This window comes from Canis aureus, chromosome 5 (assembly GCF_053574225.1).
Source record: "Canis aureus isolate CA01 chromosome 5, VMU_Caureus_v.1.0, whole genome shotgun sequence".
Classification (NCBI taxonomy): domain Eukaryota; kingdom Metazoa; phylum Chordata; class Mammalia; order Carnivora; family Canidae; genus Canis; species Canis aureus.
Window position 1 is genome coordinate 2,516,068 of NC_135615.1, and position 26,841 is coordinate 2,542,908.

General features: G+C 37.5%; 1 protein-coding gene across 26 annotated transcripts in view; it reads right to left on the minus strand.

Annotated features, from left to right (window-relative positions):
* The window catches only part of PARD3 (par-3 family cell polarity regulator), a 648,392-nt gene that overhangs the window by 254,490 nt on the left and 367,061 nt on the right, over positions 1-26,841 (minus strand). For all 26 annotated transcript variants that reach the window (XM_077896592.1, XM_077896595.1, XM_077896596.1 and 23 more), the window contains 2 exons: positions 4,175-4,300; positions 2,687-3,072 (listed from right to left, as the gene is read on the minus strand). In XM_077896592.1, the coding sequence (XP_077752718.1) occupies positions 2,687-3,072; positions 4,175-4,300 (512 nt within the window). The remainder of the gene's footprint in view (positions 1-2,686; positions 3,073-4,174; positions 4,301-26,841) is intronic.

Here is a 26,841-nt window from a genome sequence, read left to right on the forward strand (position 1 = left end):
TTATACCTGTAACGAAACTTATCATATATATATTCTCAAATTCAAACAAAACCTTCATTTACTTCAAGTCTGAAGTCACTTTAATGTGCCTGGATTGTTAATTTCTTGAGTCTTCTGTGCTGAAGACTTGAATGGCATTTTGTCTATATGAAATTTTCCTAATTATTCTGCTGGGACCTTTCCTTATGTCTCTGTGCTTTCATGAAGCTCTAATGACTTGCAATAACATTTATTAAGAAAGAATTCTAAATTATTCTTTTTGCAATATTAATTTGTATGAACTACAAAGACTGTTATATGAACTTCAATACTATTAAAATATCAGCAATAACCCCTAAATCTGTAAGCTAAAAGTTTAGGCAGTGACCTTTAAAAGAAAGATAAATAGATATCAATTTTCATTTAGCAAAGCCAACAAAACATTTTGCACTGACTGAAACAGATTACAGACCTTCTCCTTTGACTTTATTAAAAAGCTAATTTCTACAAAACAGCAGGGTATTTGAGAATGGCAAAATGGCAATAAATATTAAGAAATCATAATTATGGAAGCAAGTACATAAGGGCCATTCTATTTTGTCATGTTTATATGACATGGTTCTTAAATTATACCTAAGAATCATTATAATGAAGGCTCCTCCTTTTAGCACATAGAACTGATCTCAGTTTATGAAGGAACTGTCATTCAAAGCATATCAGTTCACTGTGAACTGAGTTTAAAGTCTAACATTGACACACCCTATGTTTTTGATGCGCTTCTTCATTAAAAATGCTAAATGCAACAATCATAATTGATAAAAAATCTTATCTGTGAGCTACAATGAAGGCTTGTTCAATTCTCAGACACTCATTATTATCAAAATATCTGTATTTCATACTAATAAAAAAGGATCAGCATTCTTCACTCTTATTTATCATAAACTTAGTTTAATTTTCATATAAAATATTTGCAAAGTATTGACAGAACACACAGTTGGTTTCTGCCTTATTGCCACACATTCTCACAGTAAATTAACATCAAGATACAGCTATGAGACTCTTTATCATTTAGAATACTCAAAGTCAGAAAAACATGAAAAGAAAGCCACTGTTCCCATTTTTTCTGATCTCGATGACTGAGAACAGTCTTTCTCAACTAGCTGTGTCAACATAATCATATCTTTTAAAATGCTATTAAAATAAAACTGTTAATTTCTGTATTCAAAAGAATGCTTCTATTAATGGCAAATAAAATTTCACTTAATTTAAAAGTTCATATTGTATCAGTTGTTAAAATATAATTGTGTGAAAAACGTAATTATCTAAATAAAAATATGCCTGTTAGTGTAAAAGGGCAAAGATATTTATGAACTAATATCTTTATGACAATGACCAAGGAAACTATTTTTCCTCTGTTGAGAGATCCCAAGCAGAATTTTAGTTTTTATATAATCCATTTGTGCTTATTATGTTTTTGCTTAAAAACAAGGTCCTGTCATTTGAGTAGAGAAAGAAGACGACAGGTTCTGATACTTTTCTCATCTAGGAATGAATAAAACTAAAAGGGGTTTATGCTGATATTACTCTGCATTTGAAGGGGTTTCAAAAATGGAGTAAAGCTGTCAATTCCTGATCATGTCAACCAAGTATTTGGAGCTTAAAAGTCAGTAACCAGAAATAAGGAGTTTGTGGTTCACATAAAGTTCAATGAAAGAATATAATTAGAAAGGAAATAGGAATCTCAGACTTCACAACCTTGTAAACCTTACTCCAAGTGGAAAGAATGGTTTAAATGTCAGGATATGGAAAATGGTCTAGGAAGACTCTGCTAACAGCCATGTGACTTGAGGAAATCACTCTACCTCTCTTGGATTCATTTCCACCTAACTGTAGGAGTTGGCTGAACTCATAAAAAGAGAAATACTCTTTATGACACCATTTTGAAAGATATGACATTAAAATAGATCAGAATGCTCAGCTAAAATGGATAATTAACAGCAAAAGTGTAACTCAGTGCCTGGAGGGGACAGTGTTTGGAAATCAGAAGATCAAACCTAGCAGCCTACGCTAAGTCAGTCAAGAACAAAATGGAAAAGTACGCTTCCTGTACACAAGGATGCATAGTCTATGGAAGGGATACTTACATAAAAAAACTGACATAAGGCATCACGTAATAAAGAGTTAGCAAGGTCCATTAAATTGCCCTTGTCATCTTAAAAAAGGAAAGCAGCGTAACATTCTGGTTAAGTAGCAGACAAGGAGCCACCTGCTCGGTGAATCTACTTTCTATCACGAACCACTGACAGCTTCAAATTAATCAGTCACTTGCCCTTACCAAAATGATTGGGTTCATATGGAGGAGCTCTCACATCCTCTCTGAGAGCTATGTCTGCACTTCAAGTGGGGTGATCCAAACAGTCTAGTCCTCACTATTGTTTTGGGTTTAATTATATCCTGAAACCAATTCCTTCTGTTACCAAAAATCTTAATCACAGTAGTGGCTGCTACTTTCTTCACAGAAACTTATTTTTAAAGCCTTATTTTTTCTAAACTCCTCACTTTCTGACACAGCAAAATGAATCTGAAAAGCATAAAAACTACAATTTTCAATACTTTAAGTCATTATAACCGTTCTTTCTTATAATAATGGATTAGTTGATTTGATTTTTAAAATAAACTCCATAAAACAAAACAAGGTGGGTCATACCTTTCTTCAGCTGGATATTAAGCCTCTTGCCTATTTTTTTCGTATTATAACCACTGCTTACATTTGGACTAAATATATTTTGTGGGGCCTGGGCCAGAGCTGACGGCGGTTTTCCGGAGGGGTGTGTGCTCTGAGGTAGTAGGCGGGGGTGCGAGTCTATGTGCTCGGGTGGGTGGTTCAATCTGGGTGCTCTGGGCAGCGCCTGAAGTCCAGCACTAGTCACACCCCTGTTATCCATATACTGGCTGTCCGGACTGAAGTGGCTTGAATAGTAATTGTTCTTCTCACTTTGGGAGAGTTGTTCGTACTGCTCTTTATTTGCTGCAGGAACCACATGGAACCAAATGATGGGTGTACGCATGGCTTGGCGAAACATATGTTGTGCTCTGGGTTTGAGAAAGAATGGAAAATTAGCAAATTAAGACTGGCAGACTAGAAGATATTATGAGCTTAATTAAGTATACTAATTAAGCAACAAGAACTGCCAGACTTTGTTGAAACGGAAAAACAAAATCCTGATATCCCATTTATCAATCAAGTTTGCAAGCTCTGATAGAAGCATAGCTGTTTTCTCCAAATATAAATTTTTTATTCTCTTAATAAAAATGAGAAAATTATCTATAACTACAGATAAAATACCGGGTACTCAATCACAAATTATTAAATAGTTTTAAGCACAATAGAGGTATTATAATTGCAATAGGAACAGAAATTAAATACAATCTTGTCTCTACAACATTATCCAATACATTTAAAACTTACATTTTGTTACATGGAACCACTTGAGTTTTTGAAGAAATAAATATATGTAGAAAACTATAGAAATCAACTATCCATTATCAGCAAAATTAACACAAGTGTATGCAAAATTCTTAAGAAAACCAGTGTGGCCTCAGTGACTTAAAATGTGAAGAGTTTTGGTCCTGGTGCTAGTCCACGACCAGCCTGAGCAACTGCTCCAGCTCACGCTCATTCATGACTCAGATCTCACACACGAAATCCTTATGATTTCTGCTCACTTTTGTCCTATTTTAGAGGAACTGGACAACTTTTATCTTTTTAATTGAGTAATGACTTAAATCAGGATAAAGAAAATTGGGTGGACCACACTATAGTTCAAAGGAGCTTTCTCTGCTTATTTATAAGATGAATCATTACATGCAACAAAGTCGGGAACGTGAGTTAAAATATAATAAAGCCCAGCACGCTGGCAAATTTTCTGAAAGGTGAGGAAGTAGCAAAATTGTGAAGTATAAATTGGGCCCATAATATTTTAAGAAGCGCTCTGTCAGTCAGAGGGCATTTTGAAATATAGTCTAATGGTAGTAATTACCTGTAGTTTGATTAAATTTTTAAAAGCTAGATAATGACAGAAAATACTCCTCTCTAGTATAAAGACAGAGACATGTTGTTTGAAGCATTTCAATGGACTACACTCTCTCATGCCTCGAGCATGAAAGAACAGCAGTGCAGCCAGCACACACTTACTGTTCAAATCTTCTATTTCGAAGGTCGCCATCATTAATCCTGACAATGCAATCATTTTCATGAAAAAGGTTTTCTTGTTCAGCTTTACCACCTTTCTCCAATCGTTTTACTAATAACCCCAGGGTTCTGGAACATTAAGAATGCAAATCATTACACATGTAATATTTCTACTACCATGCACAATGCCCTACTGCTTTAATGCTGGTATTATATTTACAAAGACTTCCTGATAAAGGAGTACATTAAATCGTTATTAATACACTTGAAAATAACACCAACACAAAAAGCACAACCATATAAATGAAGTGCAGAAATGGATCCTTTCAATAAATGTAATAAATTGTTTCTGGTTGTCAGGATTATGTTTCTGAAACAAACTATGTACTCCTCTCTATGCTTAGAAATGCTTCAAACAGAGCTTGCCTGATGGTTCACTAGATATCGCAGTGTGGAGCATAGAAGACCATGCACTTGTGGATAGCTCTGGCAGTTTTCTGTTTTAAGCCGGCTGGTTCACCGTGCACGCGCAGGTGATCAAAGAAAGGTTAACCTCAGTGCATTGTACATTTGCAAAGAAAAAGAGGAAAGTTTTGATTCTTGGCATCTGAATTTGATGGTGCCTAAGCGTCTCAAATTTCAAAACTTGTTAGGTCTCCCAAAAGTGAAAAATTTGTTGCCATTATTCCCATTTAGAGACAAATAAGAGAAAGCCAGTGACAGGTTCGAATGTCAATGGTTCAAACCTCATCAATGTGTGCTAAAACTGCAGGTTGAAAGAAAAGCCTGAATGAACTGTTAGAGACCAATAAGGAGATAAAAAAGCAAAAATTAGTAGGGTACTTGGTCTAGAGTACTAATATCTTGACTGACAGAAAGAATATTCTAGATACCCTGACAAGTGGCAAACATTATCTGACCACAGTACAAAGAACAGGAATCTTTACCTAGTTCTGGTGCTGTGACTGACTTGATGGCTAGCATAAATTCTGTATGATGATCACATTAAAAATTTTTATGAACCTATCTTGGGCCTGTCCAAAGCTTAGATTTTCTTTCATAATCTCCATATTTAGAGATAATATCCATATAGATACTCAAATTTAGAATCCTGCCAAAATTAAAGTTGATATTTCCAATAGTTCAGATATAGATAATATATCTTCCAACAGAATACAATTTGCCATGCCCTATATAGGCTTTCCAGGAAAAAGATACCCATATAGACAGCTTCCTCTTTTAAACGTTTACAGTAATTCTTATCTGTCCTGTGGCCATTTATCTCTGTAATTCTCTGTAATTGTTACTTATATACACATCTTATCTCTACTAGTGCATTGTAAGCTCCTGCAAGATGGAGAAGATGGGAATCAGCAACGCAGGCTCAAGCACCTAAATAGTAGCAAGGTCTTGACAAATGAAAACCACAAGAGTTTAGCTCAGGCAAACAAGTCTCACGTTTCTAAGAAACTTTCTGCAAAGAAGAAAATGAGCCAAAAGAAATTTAGATTCAGATCCTTTTCTTCATGAAGATGTCATTTACACCAAATTATGATTGAACTGAAATAAACTTGAAAGCAAAAGGTCCTTTTTCACTGGTTATTTTGCAACTTCAACTTGTTTCCTTCATGAATATTTACAGAGTCATTCTTTAACTTCATTTTAATGTTTATTGTTAAGTACAGTACAGCATGTTTTATCCTAAGGTCAAGTCCACCAACTGGCAAGGGTCATCAGAGGAGGTAACATTTAAATCGCCTTTTGTAATTTCACCATTTGAGGATTAGTACCTACTAGTCTAAGAATCTAAAAGTCTTAGTGACTGATAAAAACATTATTACATATGTAATGTTTGGTTACTCACTACCATATATTGGAATTAAACAAATATAAAAATCCCCTCAGCTCAAAGGGAAGAACAAAGTATGAGCAACCTAATGGTCTGAGTCTTATTTGGAAGAAAGAGATCCCACAATACACACCAATAATTATTAAGTTACTGTTAAAATGTCATCTGTGCCCATGATCTGTCTCCTAACACTTCCCTGTTGTGTGTGTTTCTATGTGCAATTGACTAAGTGTTCTAAGAGAGGAATCGATTAAGATATATCCATGATTCTGTTGAATGAGACAAAATAATTTGAGACATCAAATTAAATCACAGTTCTTGACAGTATGAGAACTAGAAGACATTTGGCCACTTCACCCTCAAAGCAACCATATAAAAGAACAGCTTAAAGGAAAAGATGATTCAGCCACCCACAGACAATCACAACACAATCATACATGAGGCACCACACTTGTTGCTAAGGCTATCTCTACAGACCAAGAGCGCTTTGCAGGGTGCATGCATTTGATGTGCAGTAAAAGTATGCCTTTCCAAGAGTCACTCCAGTTAAGTAATTAGTTCTAAATTGGTGAAATCATGAGCTATTTCTCAGTATGGTTACAAAATTTCTGCAATCTAAAGTGATGAATAATGATTACGCTTTTATGTATTCTGAAATATTTTATGTATTCTAAAATAGCCTATAGAATACTTTGATACATATATATTCTTATATACACACACACACATAAATATACACACATACATATACACACCTATACACAGAGAGGGAGAGACAAGAGACAGACTGTGTTTAATGAAAATTACTCAGCAGTTAACTAGTACTGATCATTTGTTTAAATTTACAAATTTACCCCAGATAGCTCCTTTCAGTATTTAACACAGTTTAAAATAACACAACTTGGAAATACATAATTTAATTCTACAAGTAGCACCAATATTTCTCAGATGAGTAGGTCTATGGATTTATATTCATCTAGATAATCATTTTTCTTTTACAATCTACTCCCTCCCTCCCCCAGGAATCATTCTAGAATAATAATTCACAGTAAAAAAAAAAAAAAAAAAAAAAAAGCATGGCATGCTTCATTTATTCAATGGCCTGTCTTTCCAAATAAGTCCTCATATATGGCCTAATTCATCAGTAATCCTAATATGCAGTGAAAAATACAAATCAAAAATAAATACACCATCACATTCATATGGAACATAAACAGTTTATTAAATGAGGCTTTTAGAATCCAAAGTTGTTAAAATAGCAGCAAAATCTTAGACTCTTCTTTCTCAGTGCTGGAGACTAGAAAACCCACTGGGGAAGGGAGGGTAGGGAGGAAGAATTTTATCCTAAGTAACACAGCAAGTGATCAGGGAATCAACGGAACAGACTGAATTAAGGAGAAGTTAGTAGCCTGCTGATTTCTAAATACTTGACCACACTATTAGAATCATTCTCTCAAAAAAGAATGGATTAATTTAAAAGTAAAGTGGTACAATCTGCAAAATTATCTCATTTGCTTCACTAGGTGAAAATGATTACAAAAAGAATGGGAAGGAACTATCAAAAAAACTTCACAAGAGAATTGAACTGATAACAGAACAGCGAGCCTGAGAATGAAAAGTACCCTCTGAAGGGAAATCAACAGGAAGTTGTAACACTTTCATCTTCCTGAAAAACGTGAATGCAAGCACATAGATCTCCATGCCTCCCACATTCAATTTAAAGCCATCTCCAACAGTATAATTAAAAATAAATTTTAGGTATGTTTTTTGCAAATTCAACCAGCACCTAGTATTTGTTCTAGAGTAATAAAGAACTGACTGCCTATGGCATTGTGGTCCCTGTAACACTTATTAGAGACATAAATGAAGTTAATGAAGTCCCAGACATTTTGGCATGTCCATATGCTGGGATAGAGAATAGTTTTTCCTCTAGGCAGTTAGTACTGAAATTCCTTATCAGGGACAACCATTTTCCATAAGAAGAAGTCACTCTGCAAAAAATAGGAAGAGGAGGAGAGAAAAGGGCAGTGGGGTGAGCTCTGGGTGGGTTACAGTCCAGAAGAACTCCCCAGATGAAATGCACAAATAGACACAGGAGGAAAGAGGCGGTGCGTTTATTAATATGGAGAGGCAGATTTACGAAGGTGTGTTTGTAGGGTTTGGGGATATAAAAACAGAACCTCCCTTACCTGTGTGAATCTAATGTAAACCCAACTTGGCACATAAACTTTTAGAGCACACAGATTTTTTTTCTGCTAAATCTGAAACATCCCCATGCCTGCCCAATTTCTACTATTTCCTTTTTTTTTTTTTTCAAAATTTTGGGGAAAAGTACTATATCCACTATGTACAAATCTCACTTCTGAATGATTTTTCTATAATAAATATCTGCAAACATATACATATTTCTTTAAGCCCTTTCTCCTGGCTTCTGAGCAATGTTTCTTACAAAAGGGGGTGGAGCAAAGACTACAGTCACAGAAAGCAAGCCATTGAAATGCTGCATCTTTGTACATGACTTTGGATGTATAATTAGAAATTTAACTGCTTAGATTATATTAAGGATTGCACCACTACATTTTTACAAGGTTCATTAGCCTAATTATACATTTAATTAAAACAAACTCAGTCATACATGTTAACATTTTCAATTCTAAGTATAAATTACAACCAATGATAAAACCAAAAATAAGTAACAAATGTTTTATTGACATCTAAATTGGCTAAGCAAGTCTGAGTTTTGCTTTGATAAAGTAAGCTCCCACAACGGCCACCCAGCTGTATGGAAATGATCATAATTCATCCTAATAAAAGCTGACACAGTATAAACACCACAACTGTGGTGAAGTCAGAGTCAGAGTGGGCAGGGTGGGATCCCATCAGCAAGACCATCTCACCTCATTGAACACTACACATGGGGGGCCAGCCATTACCTACATTTGATCCCTGAGAATTATAGCCACCATCACAACAGGCACAAACAAAAAAAAGTTCAACTAAGTCCCAAATTAAAAAGAAAAAACAACTTAGTTTTTTAAATCTTTAATAGAGGAGATAAAATAGAACAACAGCAACAAAAAGTAAACAAGTAGAGATATCCTGAGGTGCGTGAGTGGCTCAGTCGGTTAAGCATCTGCCTTCAGCTAAGGTCATGATCCTGGGGTCCTAGGATCGAGCCCCATGTCAGGCTCTCTGCTGAGAGAGCTTCTTCCTCTACTTGCCAGTCCCCCTGCTCCTGTTCTATCAAATAAATAAAAATAAAATCTTAAATTAAAAAGAAAGTAGAGAAATCCTTCAGCTTAGGGCAGAGATGACAGGCATCATACTTCTACACTTAAAGATTTATCTAAATGTAAGCCACAGGGACGCCTGGGTGGTCAGCAGTGGGGCAGCTGCTTTTGGCAAAGGTCATGATCCCAGGAGCCAGGATGTAGCCCCACATCAGGCTCCTGCTAAGAGCCTGCTTCTCCCTCTGCCTATGTCTGTGTGTGTGTGTGTGTGTGTGTGTGTGTGTCTCATGAATAAATAAATAAATCTTTAAAAAATAAATAAATAAAAATAAATGTAAGCTACATTATTCTAAAACAAATGTATTTAGTATAGTCCTTTATTAAACAAGTCTACAGCTAAGAATGAACTGAAAACTTTCAGACAAAAGACTACAGATTCAGTTAATAAAGTTAAGTCATGTTTTCTCAGAAGTAAATTAAAATTGAATACTCAAAGAGCATATTTATTTTTTGAAAAGTGATAATCAATTTCAAAATTCTACAATGATCAGAAATACACAAGCCCTGAATAAAGCTTTCCTTATATGAACTAGTCCATGAAATTCAAATTGGCTATAATTCTTCAGTAACATATACATTGAACTAACTAAACTAGTGTATACGGTTGGCCCCTGCACAACGTGGAGTTAGGGGTGCTGACCCCAATGCAGTAAAAAATCTGCATATAACTTTTTGACTTTCTAAAAACTAATAGCCCAACTGCTCTCGATAATGTAAGTCAATTAACACACATATTTTGCATGTTATATGTATGCTGTATTCTTAAAGTAAGATGAAGGAAAGAGAATGTTAAGAAAATCATAAGGAAGACAAAAAAACATTTGCAGTACTGTATTATATTTATAGGGGGAAAATCCATTTATAAGTGGATTCACATATTGAAACCCATGTTGTCCAGGGTCAGATGGACTCTTGCGCCTCTCCCCAAATATTATGATTAGAAAAGAGAGAAGAAGGAATTTTAGATATGAAAAATACTAGAACAGAAACTCCATGATGACAGGCATTTTTATTTGTTTGGTTCTCTAGAACAGGGCTGGCAAATTACAGCCCACAAGCCAACATTCAGCTGGCCACCTGCTTTTTATAAATGCAGCTTTATTGGAACACAGCCACACTCATTTGCTTATATATTGCTTATGGTTACTTTCGTGCTACATATTTGCAACAGAAACTCGGTGACCCATAATGCAAAAATATTGACTATCTGACCCTGTGAAGGGTTTGCCAATCCCTGATCTACCAAACGTCTAGAAACCAGAATACCGCCTGGTAGATACCAGATCTTTTAAAAAACAAACAAAAAACTTGCTAGATAAAATAAACACAAGCATAGGAGTACTATTTGCATTTGAAAAAGTACTGTGAATGAACACTGCAAGGACCACAGGTCTAAGAAAAAGAAGAATGTATACAAATGGGAACTGTCCATTACAGAAAACACCCAGAGAAACAGACTGCCCTTTACCAAGGATAATATGCTTTAGCGATACTGGTTTCCACAGGAGAAAAGATGTAGAATATCCACTGTAAGTTATATTTTGGAGTTCAGGTAAAAGAATAACTATTATTTAAAAAAAATGCAATCATATTTCTTGAAAACCTTTAACAATTTCTCCATTATTTACCGAATAAAGTCCCACAGGTCACTCATAAAGTGCTTTGTAACAATCTCTCCAGTGCTATCTTATAATAAATTGTTTCAAATCCCTGAGATTCATTATTTCTATTTCATGTACATGTGACTATGGCCTCTTCCTTTCATATATTCTCTTCCTGGGAAAGTGTATTATTCCAGAATGTCACTAGCAAAACTGCTGTATTTCCTTCAAAGAACAGAAGAACAGATAAATTTCCATTGCTCCACTGGGGGTACACCACAGCACTCAATATTTCATACTTCTGCTAACTCCCTATGGCATTTGTGCACAGAGTTCTTTTGACACATAGCATGGATTTTTTATATACACATTTTTAAATCGGACTTTTAAGTCCCTTAAAACCAAATTTAAAATTTAAATCTTATAATTTCATAAACCCAACCTGTACAGTACACATTTTTTTATCTTGCTTATTAAATACCTAACATTACATTACATTACTAAAAAGCCTCAGAAAAACTCATTAACATCTATCAAGCCAGGATATGTCTTTATTTGTCTAAATCTAATATAATAGCTAATATGGATAGCCACGGGTTCATTCACAATTTTACTAGTAAACTTTACTGAGCAAAACCTATGGGTCAAATTCTAGAAATTTAGGGATCCCTGGGTGGCGCAGTGGTTTAGCGCCTGCCTTTGGCCCAGGGCGCGATCCTGGAGACCCAGGATCGAATCCCACGTCAGGCTCCCGGTGCATGGAGCCTGCTTCTCCCTCTGCCTGTGTCTCTGCCTCTCTCTCTCTCTCTCTCTCTGTGACTATCATAAATTAAAAAAAAAAAAAAAAAATTTAAGAATATAAAATAAAACACAGTTTCTCTACCAAAGGAAATGACAATTATTTGGCATAACTCTCCTGAAAGTAGAAGCATTTGTGATTTTACATATGAAGGGTATGTTTGACATTTACATTAGGAGGAAATCAAATTACATGAGTGAAGTGAAAATTGATTTCAAGGTAATGAAACTGTGAATAAAGAGTTCTGGATGGAGATCAGTTAACTTTATTTTTTAAATACATACAAGATGATGACTAAAGCAAACCAGCATCACAGTGAAAGAAATAATCAACACAACTAAAAGGCAACCTATGGAGTGGGAAAAGACATTTGCAAATGACATATCTGATAAAGGGTTAGCATCCAAAATATATAAAGAATCTATAAAATTCACTCAAAAAATAAATAATTCAATTAAAAATAGGCAGAAGACATTAATAGACATTTTACTGAAGAAGACATCCAGATGACCAACAGATACATGAAAAGATGTTCAACGTCACTCATCCTCAGGGAAATAAAAATCAACACTACAACGAGATATCACCTCACACCTCTCAGAATGGCTAAAATCAACAACACAAGAAACAACGGGTTTTGGCATGGATGTCGAGAAAGGGAACCTTCCTGCACTCATTGGTGAGAACGCAAACTGGTATAGCCACTCTGGAAAACAGTTTAAAGCTTCCTTAAAAGGTTAACAAGAGACCTACCTTAAAACCCAACAATTGCACTACTAGGTATTTACCCAAAAAATAAAAAATACTAATTCAATGGGATACACACACCCCAATATTTGTAGCAGTATTATCTACAACAGCCAAATTGTGGAAATAGTTCAAGTGTCCAACAGTTGATGAATGGATAAAGACATGTAGTATATATACAATGGAATATTACTCAGGCATAAAAAAGAATGAAATCTTGCCATTCACAAATGACACGGATAGAGTTAGAGAGTATTATACTAAGTAAAATAAGTTAGAGGAAGAAATACCATATATGATCTCCCTTATATGTGGAATTTAAGAAAGAAAATAAATGAACAAAGAGAAAAGGAAAAACAGCAGAAGGGAGAGGGGCAAACCAAGAAACAGACTCTTAACTACAGAGAACAAATTGACGGTTATCAGAGAGTGGATAGAATGGGAATGGGTTAAATAGGTAATGGGGATTTGCACTTGTGATGAGCACCAAGTGATATATGGAAGTATTGAATCACTATATTTTACACCTAACACTAACATTATATTGTATGTTAACTAACTCGAATTTTTAAAAATCTTTTAAAAAATATCATCAAGGGGAAGATAATACTATCTCTTCTATACATCTGTTTCTCTCTGTGTCTAGGTACTGAGGCAGTGGTTGGGGGATGGGTAGCCATATGCCAACTGTCACTAACGCCTCCAGTCAAAAAAGACCATCTGACTCTACTCTTAAATATAGTCATTGTAAATAGGCCCAGCAAGATCCTTTTCAAAAAAATTCATTATCCCTCAGACCACAATAATATTTAAGTGGCTTTAAAAATTTCTCTAACTTGACTTTATATTTCTTACTATTTTCTTGAATTTGGATTCAAGATATCTTGCATTGTACATCTTCTCTTTATGATATATAATTCACATCCCATATTGTTCCTTAGACTTTTTGACTTTGAAATCCAAATCCGAAAGCAATACTGACATATATGGGTCACTTTTATGAAAATAAGTATTCAGTAAGTGTTATTCAATTAGTCATATCTCGAAAATTGAGAAGGCCCAAATATAATTGGAATTTTGTACAAGGTAAGTTATTCTTGGAAATTTCAACTTACATCCCATGAATATGTATTCTTTTATTCCCATAAGAATAAAATTTCTTCATGAATTCCACTTAATTTCTTCCTTTCTGCTATACTCCATTGCTTAATTTGCCCTTGCGGCCACCATGGAGCTGATGTAGCTCCCTTTATAAGCTGTCCTGTCATCACATTTAAAAGCATCAACAAGCCAGCTTCAGTTACATAATTCAGACAATTCTTCCTCTACCAACTCAGAGAGTACCTATTATATGTCAACATTTATCCCATAATTATAATTGTGTGATTTCCTGGCCATCACTCCATCTGGACTTTAAATCTCTAGAGAAAGATTATTCCTGTTCATCTTTGTTTCCTAGTACCTAACACAGGAATCCTCACACAGTAAATGCTTGGGAAGCTTCTGACTGAATGAAAAGAATCCACCTCTAAGCATTTCTGAGAACAAGGATACTGGGTGTGTATGCCTCCTTAAGACTGATTTCTAGGATTCTGGGCAGCCTGTCTGTTTTTGCCCTCCCAATGATAACAATAACTATCAAGTCCATGTGGAAGCTTAAAAATACAAGTATTGGTGAAAAAAATATATTTCTATCGTTTCCCAAGATAAAAAGTAGTAATGCCTAAAAAGAATTTATAAAGGATCTTAATCTCTTTGTCCCTTATATAAGAATGCTGCACAAGATTTTCTTCTTTAAATGTCAAACCACCAGAGATTAAAAATGACTCAGTTATAAAACAACCTGTAGTTCTGCAAAGGGATACTTGTCTACTTGAATGTGTTCTGTATCTCTAAACACCATGGTAACCAGTGCCTCATGGATACTGTGAAATTGCTTCCATTGACTTAATCTATACCAAATTTACTTTTCTATCTCACTCTCCTTTTGCTCTAGGCTTTTCAACTATTTATTTTATCCTAATATCCTTTCACATTGAGGGAAGAAATGTGTAATAAATGACAGAAAATGACACGTTTGTAATTGAAATACTGGTTAATTCTCATTTAAGTGGGAGGGCAGGAAGTGTTTCAAGAGGGCAGTGTAGAAAGTCCTGAACTCATATCTTCCCACAGACACAACACACATACAGCTACATATGGAGCCTTTCCATCAGAAAAGAACCTGAGAACCAGCTAAATAGCTATTCCACAAGAAAGGATAAAAATACCACACAGAGATGAGCTCTTACCAAAAACATCCAGGATAGTGACCCACAATTGGGGAAAAAAACTTAAAACACAACACAAATATAAATATATACATACATACATAAAAACATATATAGCTTCTCCCTGAGAAGCAAGGGAGTTTGTACTCCATGCTAGATACCACAACCCTCTCAGCCTGAGAAGAGTGAGGAGCCCCCCAAAACGTCTGGCTTTGAAAGCCAATGGGAAATGCAGTAAGGACAACCCCAAGGCTATGAAGAACAAAGACTTCCCTCTTGAGAGGCTCACATGAAGGACCCAGTGCAAAAAGCAGAAGTTTGAAAAAAAGCCTAGACCACAGGTGAAAGAATTTTACTTGCTAAACTTAAAGCATCTACCAAAGGCGTAGGAGTCTGTTGGTAGTCTCTCCAGGGACAGAATGTTGGCAGATGCCATTTTTACAGGCTATTTCTACACTGCTAGTGATAATACTGGTGGGTCCTATTTTTTGTACCGCACTCTAACCAACTAACAGCTATGGGAAAGCAACCCCTTCTCCCCACTGCCAGCACTTTCAGGTGCAATAGGTGAGCAGACCCATGCCTTTTCCCTTTAGCTGCTCATGGGACCCTACCGTAGTTGAACAGGCCATGTGTAGTGCCCACAGGGGTGTTCCTTGAGCACCAGGCTCAGGTGGGGTAGGGAGGATTAGGTTTCCAGGCTCCATAGAACTGAAACAGAGAGACAGCTCAAGAGACAACCAAGAACATGGGTAAGTTTAAATGTTAAGATTCATCTCCTACACAGAGCCGCTCATCGAGACAGGGAGATACAGCTGTTCTACATAACACACACACAAAAAAACAAAGAATCAAGTAAAATGAGGAAAGAGGAACATGTTCCAAATGAAAGAACAAAATAAAATCCCAGAAAAAACCTTAATGAACAGAGATTTATCTGAGAAGTAATGGTCATAAAGATGCTAACTTAAGTCAGAAGAAAAATGGATGAATACGATGAGAACTTCAACAAGAAGACAGAAAAATATAAGAAAGTACCACAAAAAAATATGACAGAGCAAAAGAATACAATAACTGCTGTGAAAAAATACACTAAATGTAAATACATGAATACACTAGATGATACAGAAAAATGGATCCATAATCTGAAAGTCAGGGTAGTGGAGATCACCCAGACAGAAGAGCAAAAAGATAAACAAATAATTTCATTGGGAATAGATTTAAGTTTCTGTGGGAAAATATCAAACACACTACATTCACATTATACAAGTCCTTGAAGGAGAAGAAAGAAAAAAGGGGGAAGAAAGCTTATATGAAGAAATAATGGCTGGAAACTTCCCTAACCTGGAGATGGAAAAAAAGGTATCCAGGTCCAGAAAGTACAGAAAGTCCCAAATGATATGACCCAGAAAGATTAACACCAAGACATGCTGTAAATAAATGTCAAAATTTAAAGATAGGGATGCCTCGGTGGTACAGTTGGTTAATCATCCAAGTCTTGGTTTCAGCTCAGGTCACCCCCAAGTCAGACTCCATGCTCAACATGAAGTCTGCTTGAGATCCTCTCTCTTTCTCCCTCTACCTCTCTCCAGTCTGTCTCTCTCAAATAAATAAATCTTTTTTTTTAAATGTTAAAGAGAGAATTTTAAAAGCAGCAAGAGAAAAGTAACCTAGTAATATATAAGGGAAATTACATAAGACTACCAGATGATTTTTCAGCAGAAACTCTGTAAGCTAGAAGAAAGTTGGCATTATATAATCAAAGTTCTGGGGAAAAAAACAAAATTAAAACAACTTCAAACCAAGAATACTCTACCCGACAAGGTTATCACTCAGAATTGAAGCAGACATAGTTTTCCAGAAAAGCAAAAGCTAAGGTAATTCAACACCACTAAACTGGCCTTTCAAAACAACTGCTAAAGGGATTTCCTTAAACTCTAAACAAAAGGCCATAATGAGAAGTAAGAAAATAAATGAGAAAAAAAAAATCACACTGAAAAGGGAAATACACAGTAAGGGTGTAGATCAACTAGTTATAAAGACAGTATGAAGACAAAGTAGTAAAGTCAGCTAAAACTACAATAATTGGGTAAGAGATAACCAAAATAAAAGAGGTAAGATATGACTTCCAAAACTTATATTTGGGGTAGTAAAAATGTAGTGTATTTAGAATGCCATCTAACGGGCAGACCCAGTGGCCCAGCAGTTTAGTGCTGCCTTCAGCCTGGGGTGTAATCCTGGAGACCAGGTATTGAGTCCTACATCAGTCTCCCTGCATTGGGCCTGCTTCTCCCTCTGCCTGTGTCTCTGCCTCTCTCTGTCTCTCTCTCTGTCTCTCATGAATGAATAGATAAAAAATCCTTAAAAAAAAAAAAAAAAAAAAAGAATGCCATCTAACTTAAGTGAAATGTTACTCAAACACATTCCCATATATGAACATAATGGTAACCACAAACCAAAATCTTGATACTCAAAATGAGAAAGGTACCTAAACATAACACTAAAGAAAGTCATCAAATCACAAGGAAAGTCAAAAAGAAGAGAACTATAAAAGCAAACAGAAAAATTTAACAAAATGGCAATAAGTACAAACCTATCAACAATTACTTGACACATAAATACTAAATTCTTTAATGAAAAGATACAGGGTGGCTGAATGAGTAATAAAACAAGACCCATCCATACGAGCCTATAAGTGATTTATTTCAGACCAAAAGACACACAAAGACTGAAAATGAAGGGATATGCCATGCAAATGAAAACAAAAAGAAAGCTGGGGTAGCAATTCTTATATCAAACAAAATAGACCTTAAAACTGTAACAAAACACAAAGAAGGACATTGCATAAAGAGGTCACTCCAAAAAGAAGATACAACAAATTTAAAATTGTACACAACAGAGAAGCACTTAAATATATGAAACAAATATTAACAGACATAGGAGAAATTAACAGCAATAATAAGAAGACATTACCATCACACTTCCATCAAAGGACTATCCACACAGAACACAAATAAGTAAATACCAGCCTTAAAGAACATACTAGACCAGACTTAATATGTACAGAACACTCCATACAAAAGCAACATAATATACATTCTTTCCAAATGTACACTGAGCATTCTCTAAGAAAATTGCATGTGATACCATAAAACAAATGTCAACAAATTTAAGAAATCCTGTCAATGAACAGAAATCTCACAGAGGAAGACATAGACATGGCCAACATGCACATGAGAAAATGTTCTGCATCACTTGCCATCAGAGAAATACAAATCAAAACCACAATGAGATACCACCTCACACCAGTGAGAATGGGGAACATTAACAAGGTAGGAAACCACAAATGTTGGAGAGGATGCGGAGAAAAGGGAACCCTCTTACACTGTTGGTGGGAATGGGAACTGGTGCAGCCACTCTGGAAAACTGTGTGGAGGTTCCTCAAAGAGTTAAAAAATAGACCTGCCCTATGACCCAGCAATTGCACTGTTGGGGATTTACCCCAAAGATACAGATGCAATGAAACGCCGGGACACCTGCACCCCGATGTTTCTAGCAGCAATGTCCGCAATAGCCAAACTGTGGAAGGAGCCTCGGTGTCCATCGAAAGATGAATGGATAAAGAAGATGTGGTTTATGTATACAATGGAATATTACTCAGCCATTAGAAACGACAAATACCCACCATTTGCTTCAACGTGGATGGAACTGGAGGGTATTATGCTGAGTGAAGTAAGTCAATCGGAGAAGGACAAACAGTGTATGTTCTCATTCATTTGGGGAATATAAATAATAGTGAAAGGGACTATAAGGGAAGGGAGAAGAAATGTGTCGGAAATATCAGAAAGGGAGACAGAACATGAAGACTCCTAACTCTGGGAAACGAACTAGGGGTGGTGGAAGGGAAGGAGGGCGGGGGGTGGGGGTGAATGGGTGACGGGCACTGAGGGGGGCACTTGACGGGATGAGCACTGGGTGTTATGCTGTATGCTGGCAAAGTGAACACCAATAAAAAATAAATTTATTATAAAAAAAAAAAAGAAAAAAGAAATCCTGTCAAGCATCTAGTCCAACCACAACAGAATGAAACTAGAAAGCACCCTTGATAAAAGAATGGAAAAAACACAAACATATAGAGGCTAAACAACAGACTTCTAACAATCAATGGATCAAGAAAACAGTAAAGGAAGAAACGAAAATCCAGCCTGGAGACAGAAACAAAAAACCATCTAGTCCATACTACCCAAAGCAATCTACAGATTCAATGCAATCCCTATCAAAATTTCAATGACAATTTTCACAGAATTAGAATGAATAATCCTGAAATTTGTTCAGAAGCAAAAAAGACCCAGAATAGCCCAAGTAATTTTAAGAAAAAAGAATAAAGCCGGATGTATTAAACTACCCGATTTCAAACTACACTATAATGCTATTATAATCAAAACATCATGGGACTAGCACAAAACATAGATCAAGGAAACAGAACAGACAGCCCAGAAATAAACACATGTTCAGAGGTTCGATTAATTTACAAAAAAAGGAGTCAACAATATACAATGCAGAAAAGACAGTCCTGTCAACAAATGAGGTTGGGAAAAATAGACAGTTAATGCAAAAGAATGAAACTAGACCACGATCTTAAAGCATATGCAAAATTTTACTACTAATGGATTAAAGATTTGAATGTAAGACCTGAAGACATAAAATTCCAAGAAGATAACATAGGTGGTAAGCTCCTCGATATCAGCCTAGTGATTTTTTTGGGGGGGGGCAAGGGGGGGGGTAGGGGAACCTCCTCTACAGACAAGAACAACAAAAGCAAAAATAAATAAATGGGAGAGGTGCCCAGATGGTTCAGTTGGTTGAGTGCTGAACTCTTAATTTCAGCTCAGGTCATGATCTCAGGGCTCCCAGCTCAGCAGGGAGTCTGCCACTGGGCTCCCAGCTCAGGAGGGAGTCTGCTTGAAGATTCTCTCCCTCTCTATATATATAACAAACAAAAAAAGTTTTAAAAATAAATTAACAGGGGCAGCTGGGTGGTTCAGTGTTTGAGAGTCAGCCTTTGGCTCAGGTCATGATGCTAGAGTCCTGGGATCAAGTCCCATGCATCAGGTTCCCCACAGGGAGCCTGCTTCTCCCTCTGCCTATGTCTCTGCCTCTCTCTGTGTGTCTCTCATGAATAAATAAACAAAATCTTTAAATAAATAAATAAATAAATAAATAAATAAATAAGTAAACAAACAAACAAATGGGAGAGTATCCAATGAACAAGTTTTTGTAAGTGAAGGAAACCATCAACAAAATGAAAAGGCAAATGTACTACATAGGAGATAACAATTGAGAATCATATATTATAAAAGTGACTAATATCTAAAATATATAAAGAGCTCACATCACTCAAAAGCAAAAAAACCCAATTTCAAAATGGACAGAAGAGCTGAGTAGACATTTTTCCAAAGAAGACATATAGATGGGCCAACAGGCATGTGAAAAGATGCTTGATATCATCATCAGGGAAATGCACATCAAAACCACAATAAGATCACCTCACACCTGCCTGAATGACTATTATCAACCTTCCCCCCTCTCCCCAACACACACACACACACACACACACTAAAACAAGTAGGTTGTTGGAGAAAAGGAAACTGTTAGTAGGAATGTAAATTAGTGCCACCACTATGGAAATGGTACAGAGGTTTCTCAAGAAATTAAAAATAGAACTATCATATAATCCAACAATTCCACTTCTAAGGTATTTATCCAAAGAAAATAAAACACTAAAAAAGATGGCATAAGCACCCTTAGGTTCATTACAGCATTATTTACAATAGCCAAGGTATGGAAGCAATCTAAGTGTCTATCCACAGATGGATGGATAAATATGTGGTGTAGACACACACTAGAATACTACTCAGCCAAAAAAAAAAAAAAAAAGGAATGAAATATTGCCATTTGTGACATGGATGGACCTTGAAGTTATTAAGTGAAATGAGTCAGAGAAAGACAAATACTGCCCTATTTTACTTGTATATGGGATCTAAAACACAAACAGATGAACAAACAAAACAAAGCAAAACCAGACTCATAAAAACAGACTGGTAGTTGCCACAGGAGAGGGAGTTTGAGTATGGGTAAAACGAGTGAAGGGGATCAAGAGAAATAAACTGCTACTTATAAAATAAATAAGTTGTGGGGACATAATGTGCAGCATAGGGAATATAGAAAATAATATTATTAACTTTGGTGAGATACGGTAACTAGACATGCTATGATAACCATTTCATAATATATACAAATGACAAACCACTACGTTGAACACCTGATAATAATATTATGTTGTACACACCAATTATATACTTCAATAATAAAGAATGAAATACTGGCTCAGAGCTCATATACACACAATTGAATTTCATTTGTGAAAAGTTCTATCTCAAAGGAGATAAAGGTACACTAATATTTGGAAGCTATAATTCATACACTTTACCTTACCTTTTGCTCTACTCATGAAATAAATTTAAAAAGATTTAATTTTTGAGATCCTTTTAAATTGTATTCTTTACAGGAAATAAAGGCAAAGGCCATTTTGAAAAAGAACTAAGCGTGTTTAAATTAAAATGCCTTGAAGAAATTTCAATGCTTCTCCAGAGTTAAAAATAAATAAAGATGAGAAGGAAGGAAAAAAGTGAAAGCAGTCACAGCCCCATGAATATAACACCACCTCAAAATCCAAGGTGAATTTCACAGCTTGTTATAAAACACTGTCAAGCCTCTTACTCCCGCAGAGTTCTCGGCAAATCCAAGTCTCAGCTTCCAGACATTCCATAAAGTATGTGCTTTACCAAAGAGATGAAACCTGGAGTCACCACAATTAAGAGCAATTACCAGGAAGGTAGGACAATTGCTCAAATATTCAATTAACAAAATTAAATCATTTAATCACACACTTATTGCTGACGGTCCATCTGATTTTTTACAATACTAGCTGCTTGTAATTCACTAGCAACGGTGTAAACCATGCTTCAAGTTCTCAGTCACTGATGTAAGGCCACTTTCCAGCTTTCCCCTTTCTTCCAGTGAAAAAGGAAGTTAAAAAAAATAAATAATGACAACAATAGAGAAAGAAGAAGTCTAAAATAAGAAGCCAAACAGTTCATAAATATACTTCACGGGGTAGTTCTGGATGCGGATTTAAGAGAAGATACAAGGAATCTTCAACCACTTGACAGTTCAGTCCTCCAGGGCAAGGATGTAGGCACTTCACTTGTTGACAGAGGCCCATCAACCATTTAGTCGCAAAATCAATTTACAGTATTTTTTTAAATTATTTTTTGTTTAAATTCAGTCAGCCAATATAAAGTACTAGGTTTCAGACATATTGTGCAATAATTCTTCAGTTGTGTATAATACCCAGTGCACATCACATGATGTGCCCTCCTTAATGCACAGTATTTAAAGATACTAAAACAAAATGTTTAATAAACCCAATAGATTTTTCCACAAAAAAAGCAGAATAAAAGAAACTCATATAACAGTTGAAGTCTTTAAAGATGTACGTTCTATAAAATAATGAAGTCATTAACAGTACAAAATATGACATTTGAATGTGTAGAGAGAGGAGGGGCAAGATGGGGGAAGAGTGGGGTCCCCAGATCACCTGTCCCCACCAAATTACCTAGATAACCTTCAAATCACCCTGAAACTCTACAAATTCGGCCTGACATTTAAAAAGAGACCAGCTGGAATGCTACAGTGAGAAGAGTTTGCGCTTCTATCAAGGTAGAAAGACGGGGAAAAAGAAATAAAGAAACAAAAGGCCTCCGAGGGGGAGGGGCCCGCGAGGAGCCGGGCTGAGGCCGGGGCGAGTGTCCCCAGGACAGGAGAGCCCCGTCCCGGAGACGCAGGAGCTGCACCGACCTTCCCGGGCGGAAAGGGGCTCGCGGGGAGGTGGAGCAGGACCCAGGAGGGCGGGGATGCCCTCGGGCTCCCGGGGACAGTAACAGCAACTGCGCGCCCAGGAGAGTGCGCCGAGCTCCCTAAGGGCTGCAGCGCGCACGGGGGACCCGGAGCAGCTCGGGGGGGGGGGGGGTCGGGGGCGGCTCCGCGGAGGGGGCTGCGGGGCGGGAGCAGCTCGGAGGGGGCTCGGGGGCGGCTCCGCGGAGGGGGCTGCGGGGCGGGAGCAGCTCGGGGGGCTCGGGGGGCTCGGGGGCGGCTCCGCGGAGGGGGCTGCGGGGCGGGAGCAGCTGGGGGGGCTCGGGGGCGGCTCTGCGGAGGGCGCTGCGGGATGGGAACGCAAATCCAACAGTGCAGGCCCGGGAGCACAGGGCGCCGGGACACAGCCCAGGATCCGGCCTCCCCCGGGACAGGCAGAGGTCAGGAGGGCCCAGGACAGCGAGGACGCTCCTGCCCTGAGCTGAGCAGATCAGCGGCCCGGCCCGGAGCCTCCAGGCCCTGCAGACCGAGAGCTCCGGAACTACTGCAGGAGCTGACTCCAGGGCTCCAGAGCTGGCCCCGCCACTGTGGTTGTTCCGCCTGGGGCCTCACGGGGTAAACAACCCCCACTGAGCCCTGCACCAGGCAGGGGCACAGCAGCTCCCCCAACTGCTAACACCTGAAAATCAGCACAACAGGCCCCTCCCCCAGAAGACCCGCTAGACGGACAAGTTCCAGGGGAAGTCAAGGGGCTTAAAGTATACAAGTATACAGAAACAGAAGATACTCCCCAGTGTTTTGTTTTGTTTTTTTTTTTTAGATTTCTGATTGCTACCCCCACCCTTTTTTCCCCCTTTCTTTCTCTCTCTTCTTTTTTCCTTTCTTTTTTCTTTCCTCTTTTTCTCTTTTCTTTCCTTCTTTCGCGCTCTCTTTTTCTCCTTTTCCCAATACAACTTGCTTTTGGCCACTCTGCACTGAGCAAAATGACTAGAAGGAAAACCTCACCTCAAAAGAAAGAATCAGAAGCAGTCATCTCTCCCACAGAGTTACAAAATTTGGATTACAATTCAATGTCAGAAAGCCAATTAAGAAGCACTATTATACAGCTACTGGTGGCTCTAGAAAAAAGCATAAAGGACTCAAGAGATTTCATGACTGCAGAATTTAGAGCTAATCAGGCAGAAATTAAAAATCAATTGAATGAGATGCAATCCAAACTAGAAGTCCTAATGACGAGGGTTAACGAGGTGGAAGAACGAGTGAGTGACATAGAAGACAAGTTGATGGCAAAGAGGGAAACAGGAAAAAAGAGACAAACAACTAAAAGACCAAGAAAGATAGATTAAGGGAAATAAACGACAGCCTGAGGAAGAAAAACCTACGTTTAATTGGGGTTCCCGAGGGTGCCAAAAGGGACAGAGGGCCAGAATATGTATTTGAACAAATCATAGTTGAAAACTTTCCTAATCTGGGAAGGGAAACAGGCATTCAGATCCAGGAAATAGAGAGATCCCCCCTAAAATCAATAAAAACCGTTCAACACCTAGACATTTAATAGTGAAGCTTGCAAATTCCAAAGATAAAGAGAAGGTCCTTAAAGCAGCAAGAGACAAGAAATCCCTGACCTTTATGGGGAGGAGTATTAGGGTAACAGCAGACCTCTCCACAGAGACCTGGCAGGTCAGAAAGGGCTGGCAGGATATATTCAGGGTCCTCAATGAGAAGAACATGCAACCAAGATACTTTATCCAGCAAGGCTCTCATTCAAAATGGAAGGAGAGATAAAGAGCTTCCAAGACAGGCAGCAACTGAAAGAATATGTGACCTCCAAACCAGCTCTGCAAGAAATTTTAAGGGGGACTCTTAAAATTCCCCTTTAAGAAGAAGTTCAGTGGAACAATCCACAAAAACAAGGACTGAATAGATATCATGACGACACTAAACTCATATCTCTCAATAGTAACTCTGAACGTGAACGGGCTTAATGACCCCATCAAAAGGCGCAGGGTTTCAGACTGGATAAAAAAGCAGGACCCATCTATTTGCTGTTACAAGAGACTCATTTTAGACAGAAGGACACCTACAGCCTGAAAATAAAAGGTTGGAGAACCACTTACCATTCAAATGGTCCTCAAAAGAAAGCAGGGGTAGCCATCCTTATATCAGATAAACTAATATTTACCCCAAAGACTGTAGTGAGAGATGAAGAAAGATACTATCTCATACTTAAAGGATCTATCCAACAAGAGGACTTAACAATCCTCAATATATATGCCCCGAATGTGGGAGCTGCTAAATATTTAAACCAATTAATAACTAAAGTGAAGAAATACTTAGATAATAATACACTTATACTTGGTTACTTCAATCTAGCTCTTTCTACCCTTGATAGGTCTTCTAAGCACATCTCCAAAGAAACGAGAGCTTTAAATGATACACTGGACCAGATGGATTTCACAGATATCTACAGAACTTTAGATCCAAACTCAACTGAATACACATTCTTCTCAAGTGCACATGGAACTTTCTCCAGAATAGACCACATACTGGGTCACAAATCGGGTCTGAACTGATACCAAAAGATTGGGATCGTCCCCTGCATATTCTCAGACCATGAAGCCTTGAAATTAGAACTAAATCACAACAAGAAATTTGGAAGGACCTCAAACATGTGGAGCTTAAGGACCATCCTGCTAAAAGATGAAAGGGTCAACCAGGAAATTAAGGAAGAATTAAAAAGATTCATGGAAACTAATGAGAATGAAGATACAACCATCCAAAATCTTTGGGATGCAGCAAAAGCAGTCCTGAGGGGGAAATACATCGCAATACAAGCATCCATTCAAAAACTGGAAAGAACTCAAATACAAAAGCTAACCTTACACATAAAGGAGCTAGAGAAAAAACAGCAGATAGATCCTACACCCAGCAGTAGAAGAGAATTAATAAAGTTTCAAGCAGAACTCAACGAAATCGAGACCAGAAGAACTGTGGAACAGATCAACAGAACCAGGAGTTGGTTCTTTGAAAGAATTAATAAGATAGATAAACCATTAGCCAACCTTATTAAAAAGAAGAGAGAGAAGACTCAAATTAATAAAATCATGAATGAGAAAGGAGAGATCACTACCAACACCAAGGAAATACAAACTATTTTAAAAACATATTATGAACAGCTATACGCCACTAAATTAGGCAATCTAGAAGAAATGGACGCATTCCTGGAAAGCCACAAACTACCAAAACTGGAACAGGAAGAAGTAGAAAACCTGAACAGGCCAATAACCAGGGAGGAAATTAAAGCAGTCATCAAAAACCTCCCAAGACACAAAAGTCCAGGGCCAGATGGCTTCCCAGGGAATTCTATCAAACGTTTTTTTTTTTTTTTTTAATTTTTATTTACTTATGATAGTCACACAGAGAGAGAGAGAGGCAGAGACACAGGCAGAGGGAGAAGCAGGCTCCATGCACTGGGAGCCCGACGTGGGATTCGATCCCGGGTCTCCAGGATCGCGCCCTGGGCCAAAGGTAGGCGCCAAACCGCTGCGCCACCCAGGGATCCCTCTATCAAACGTTTAAAGAAGAAACCATACCTATTCTACTAATGTTGTTTGGAAAGATAGAAAGAGATGGAGTACTTCCAAAGTCGTTCTATGAGGCCAGCATCACCTTAATTCCAAAACCAGACAAAGACCCCACCAAAAAGGAGAATTACAGACCAATATCCCTGATGAACATGGATGCAAAAATTCTCAACAAGATACTAGCCAATAGGATCCAACAATACATTAAGTAAATTATCCACCATGACCAAATAGGATTTATCCCCGGGACACAAGGCTGGTTCAACACTCATAAAATAATCAATGTGATTCATCATATCAGCAAGAGGAAAACCAAGAACCATATGATCCTCTCATTAGATGCAGAGAAGGCATTTGACAGAATACAGCATCCATTCCTGATCAAAACTCTTCAGAGTGTAGGGATAGAGGGAACATTCCTCAACATCTTAAAAGCCATCTACGAAAAGCCCACAGCAAATATCATTCTCAATGGGGAATCACTGGGAGCCTTTCCCCTAAGATCAGGAACAAGACAGGGATGTCCACTCTCACCACTGCTATTCAACATAGTCCTGGAAGTCCTAGCCTCAGCAATCAGACAACAAAAAGACAT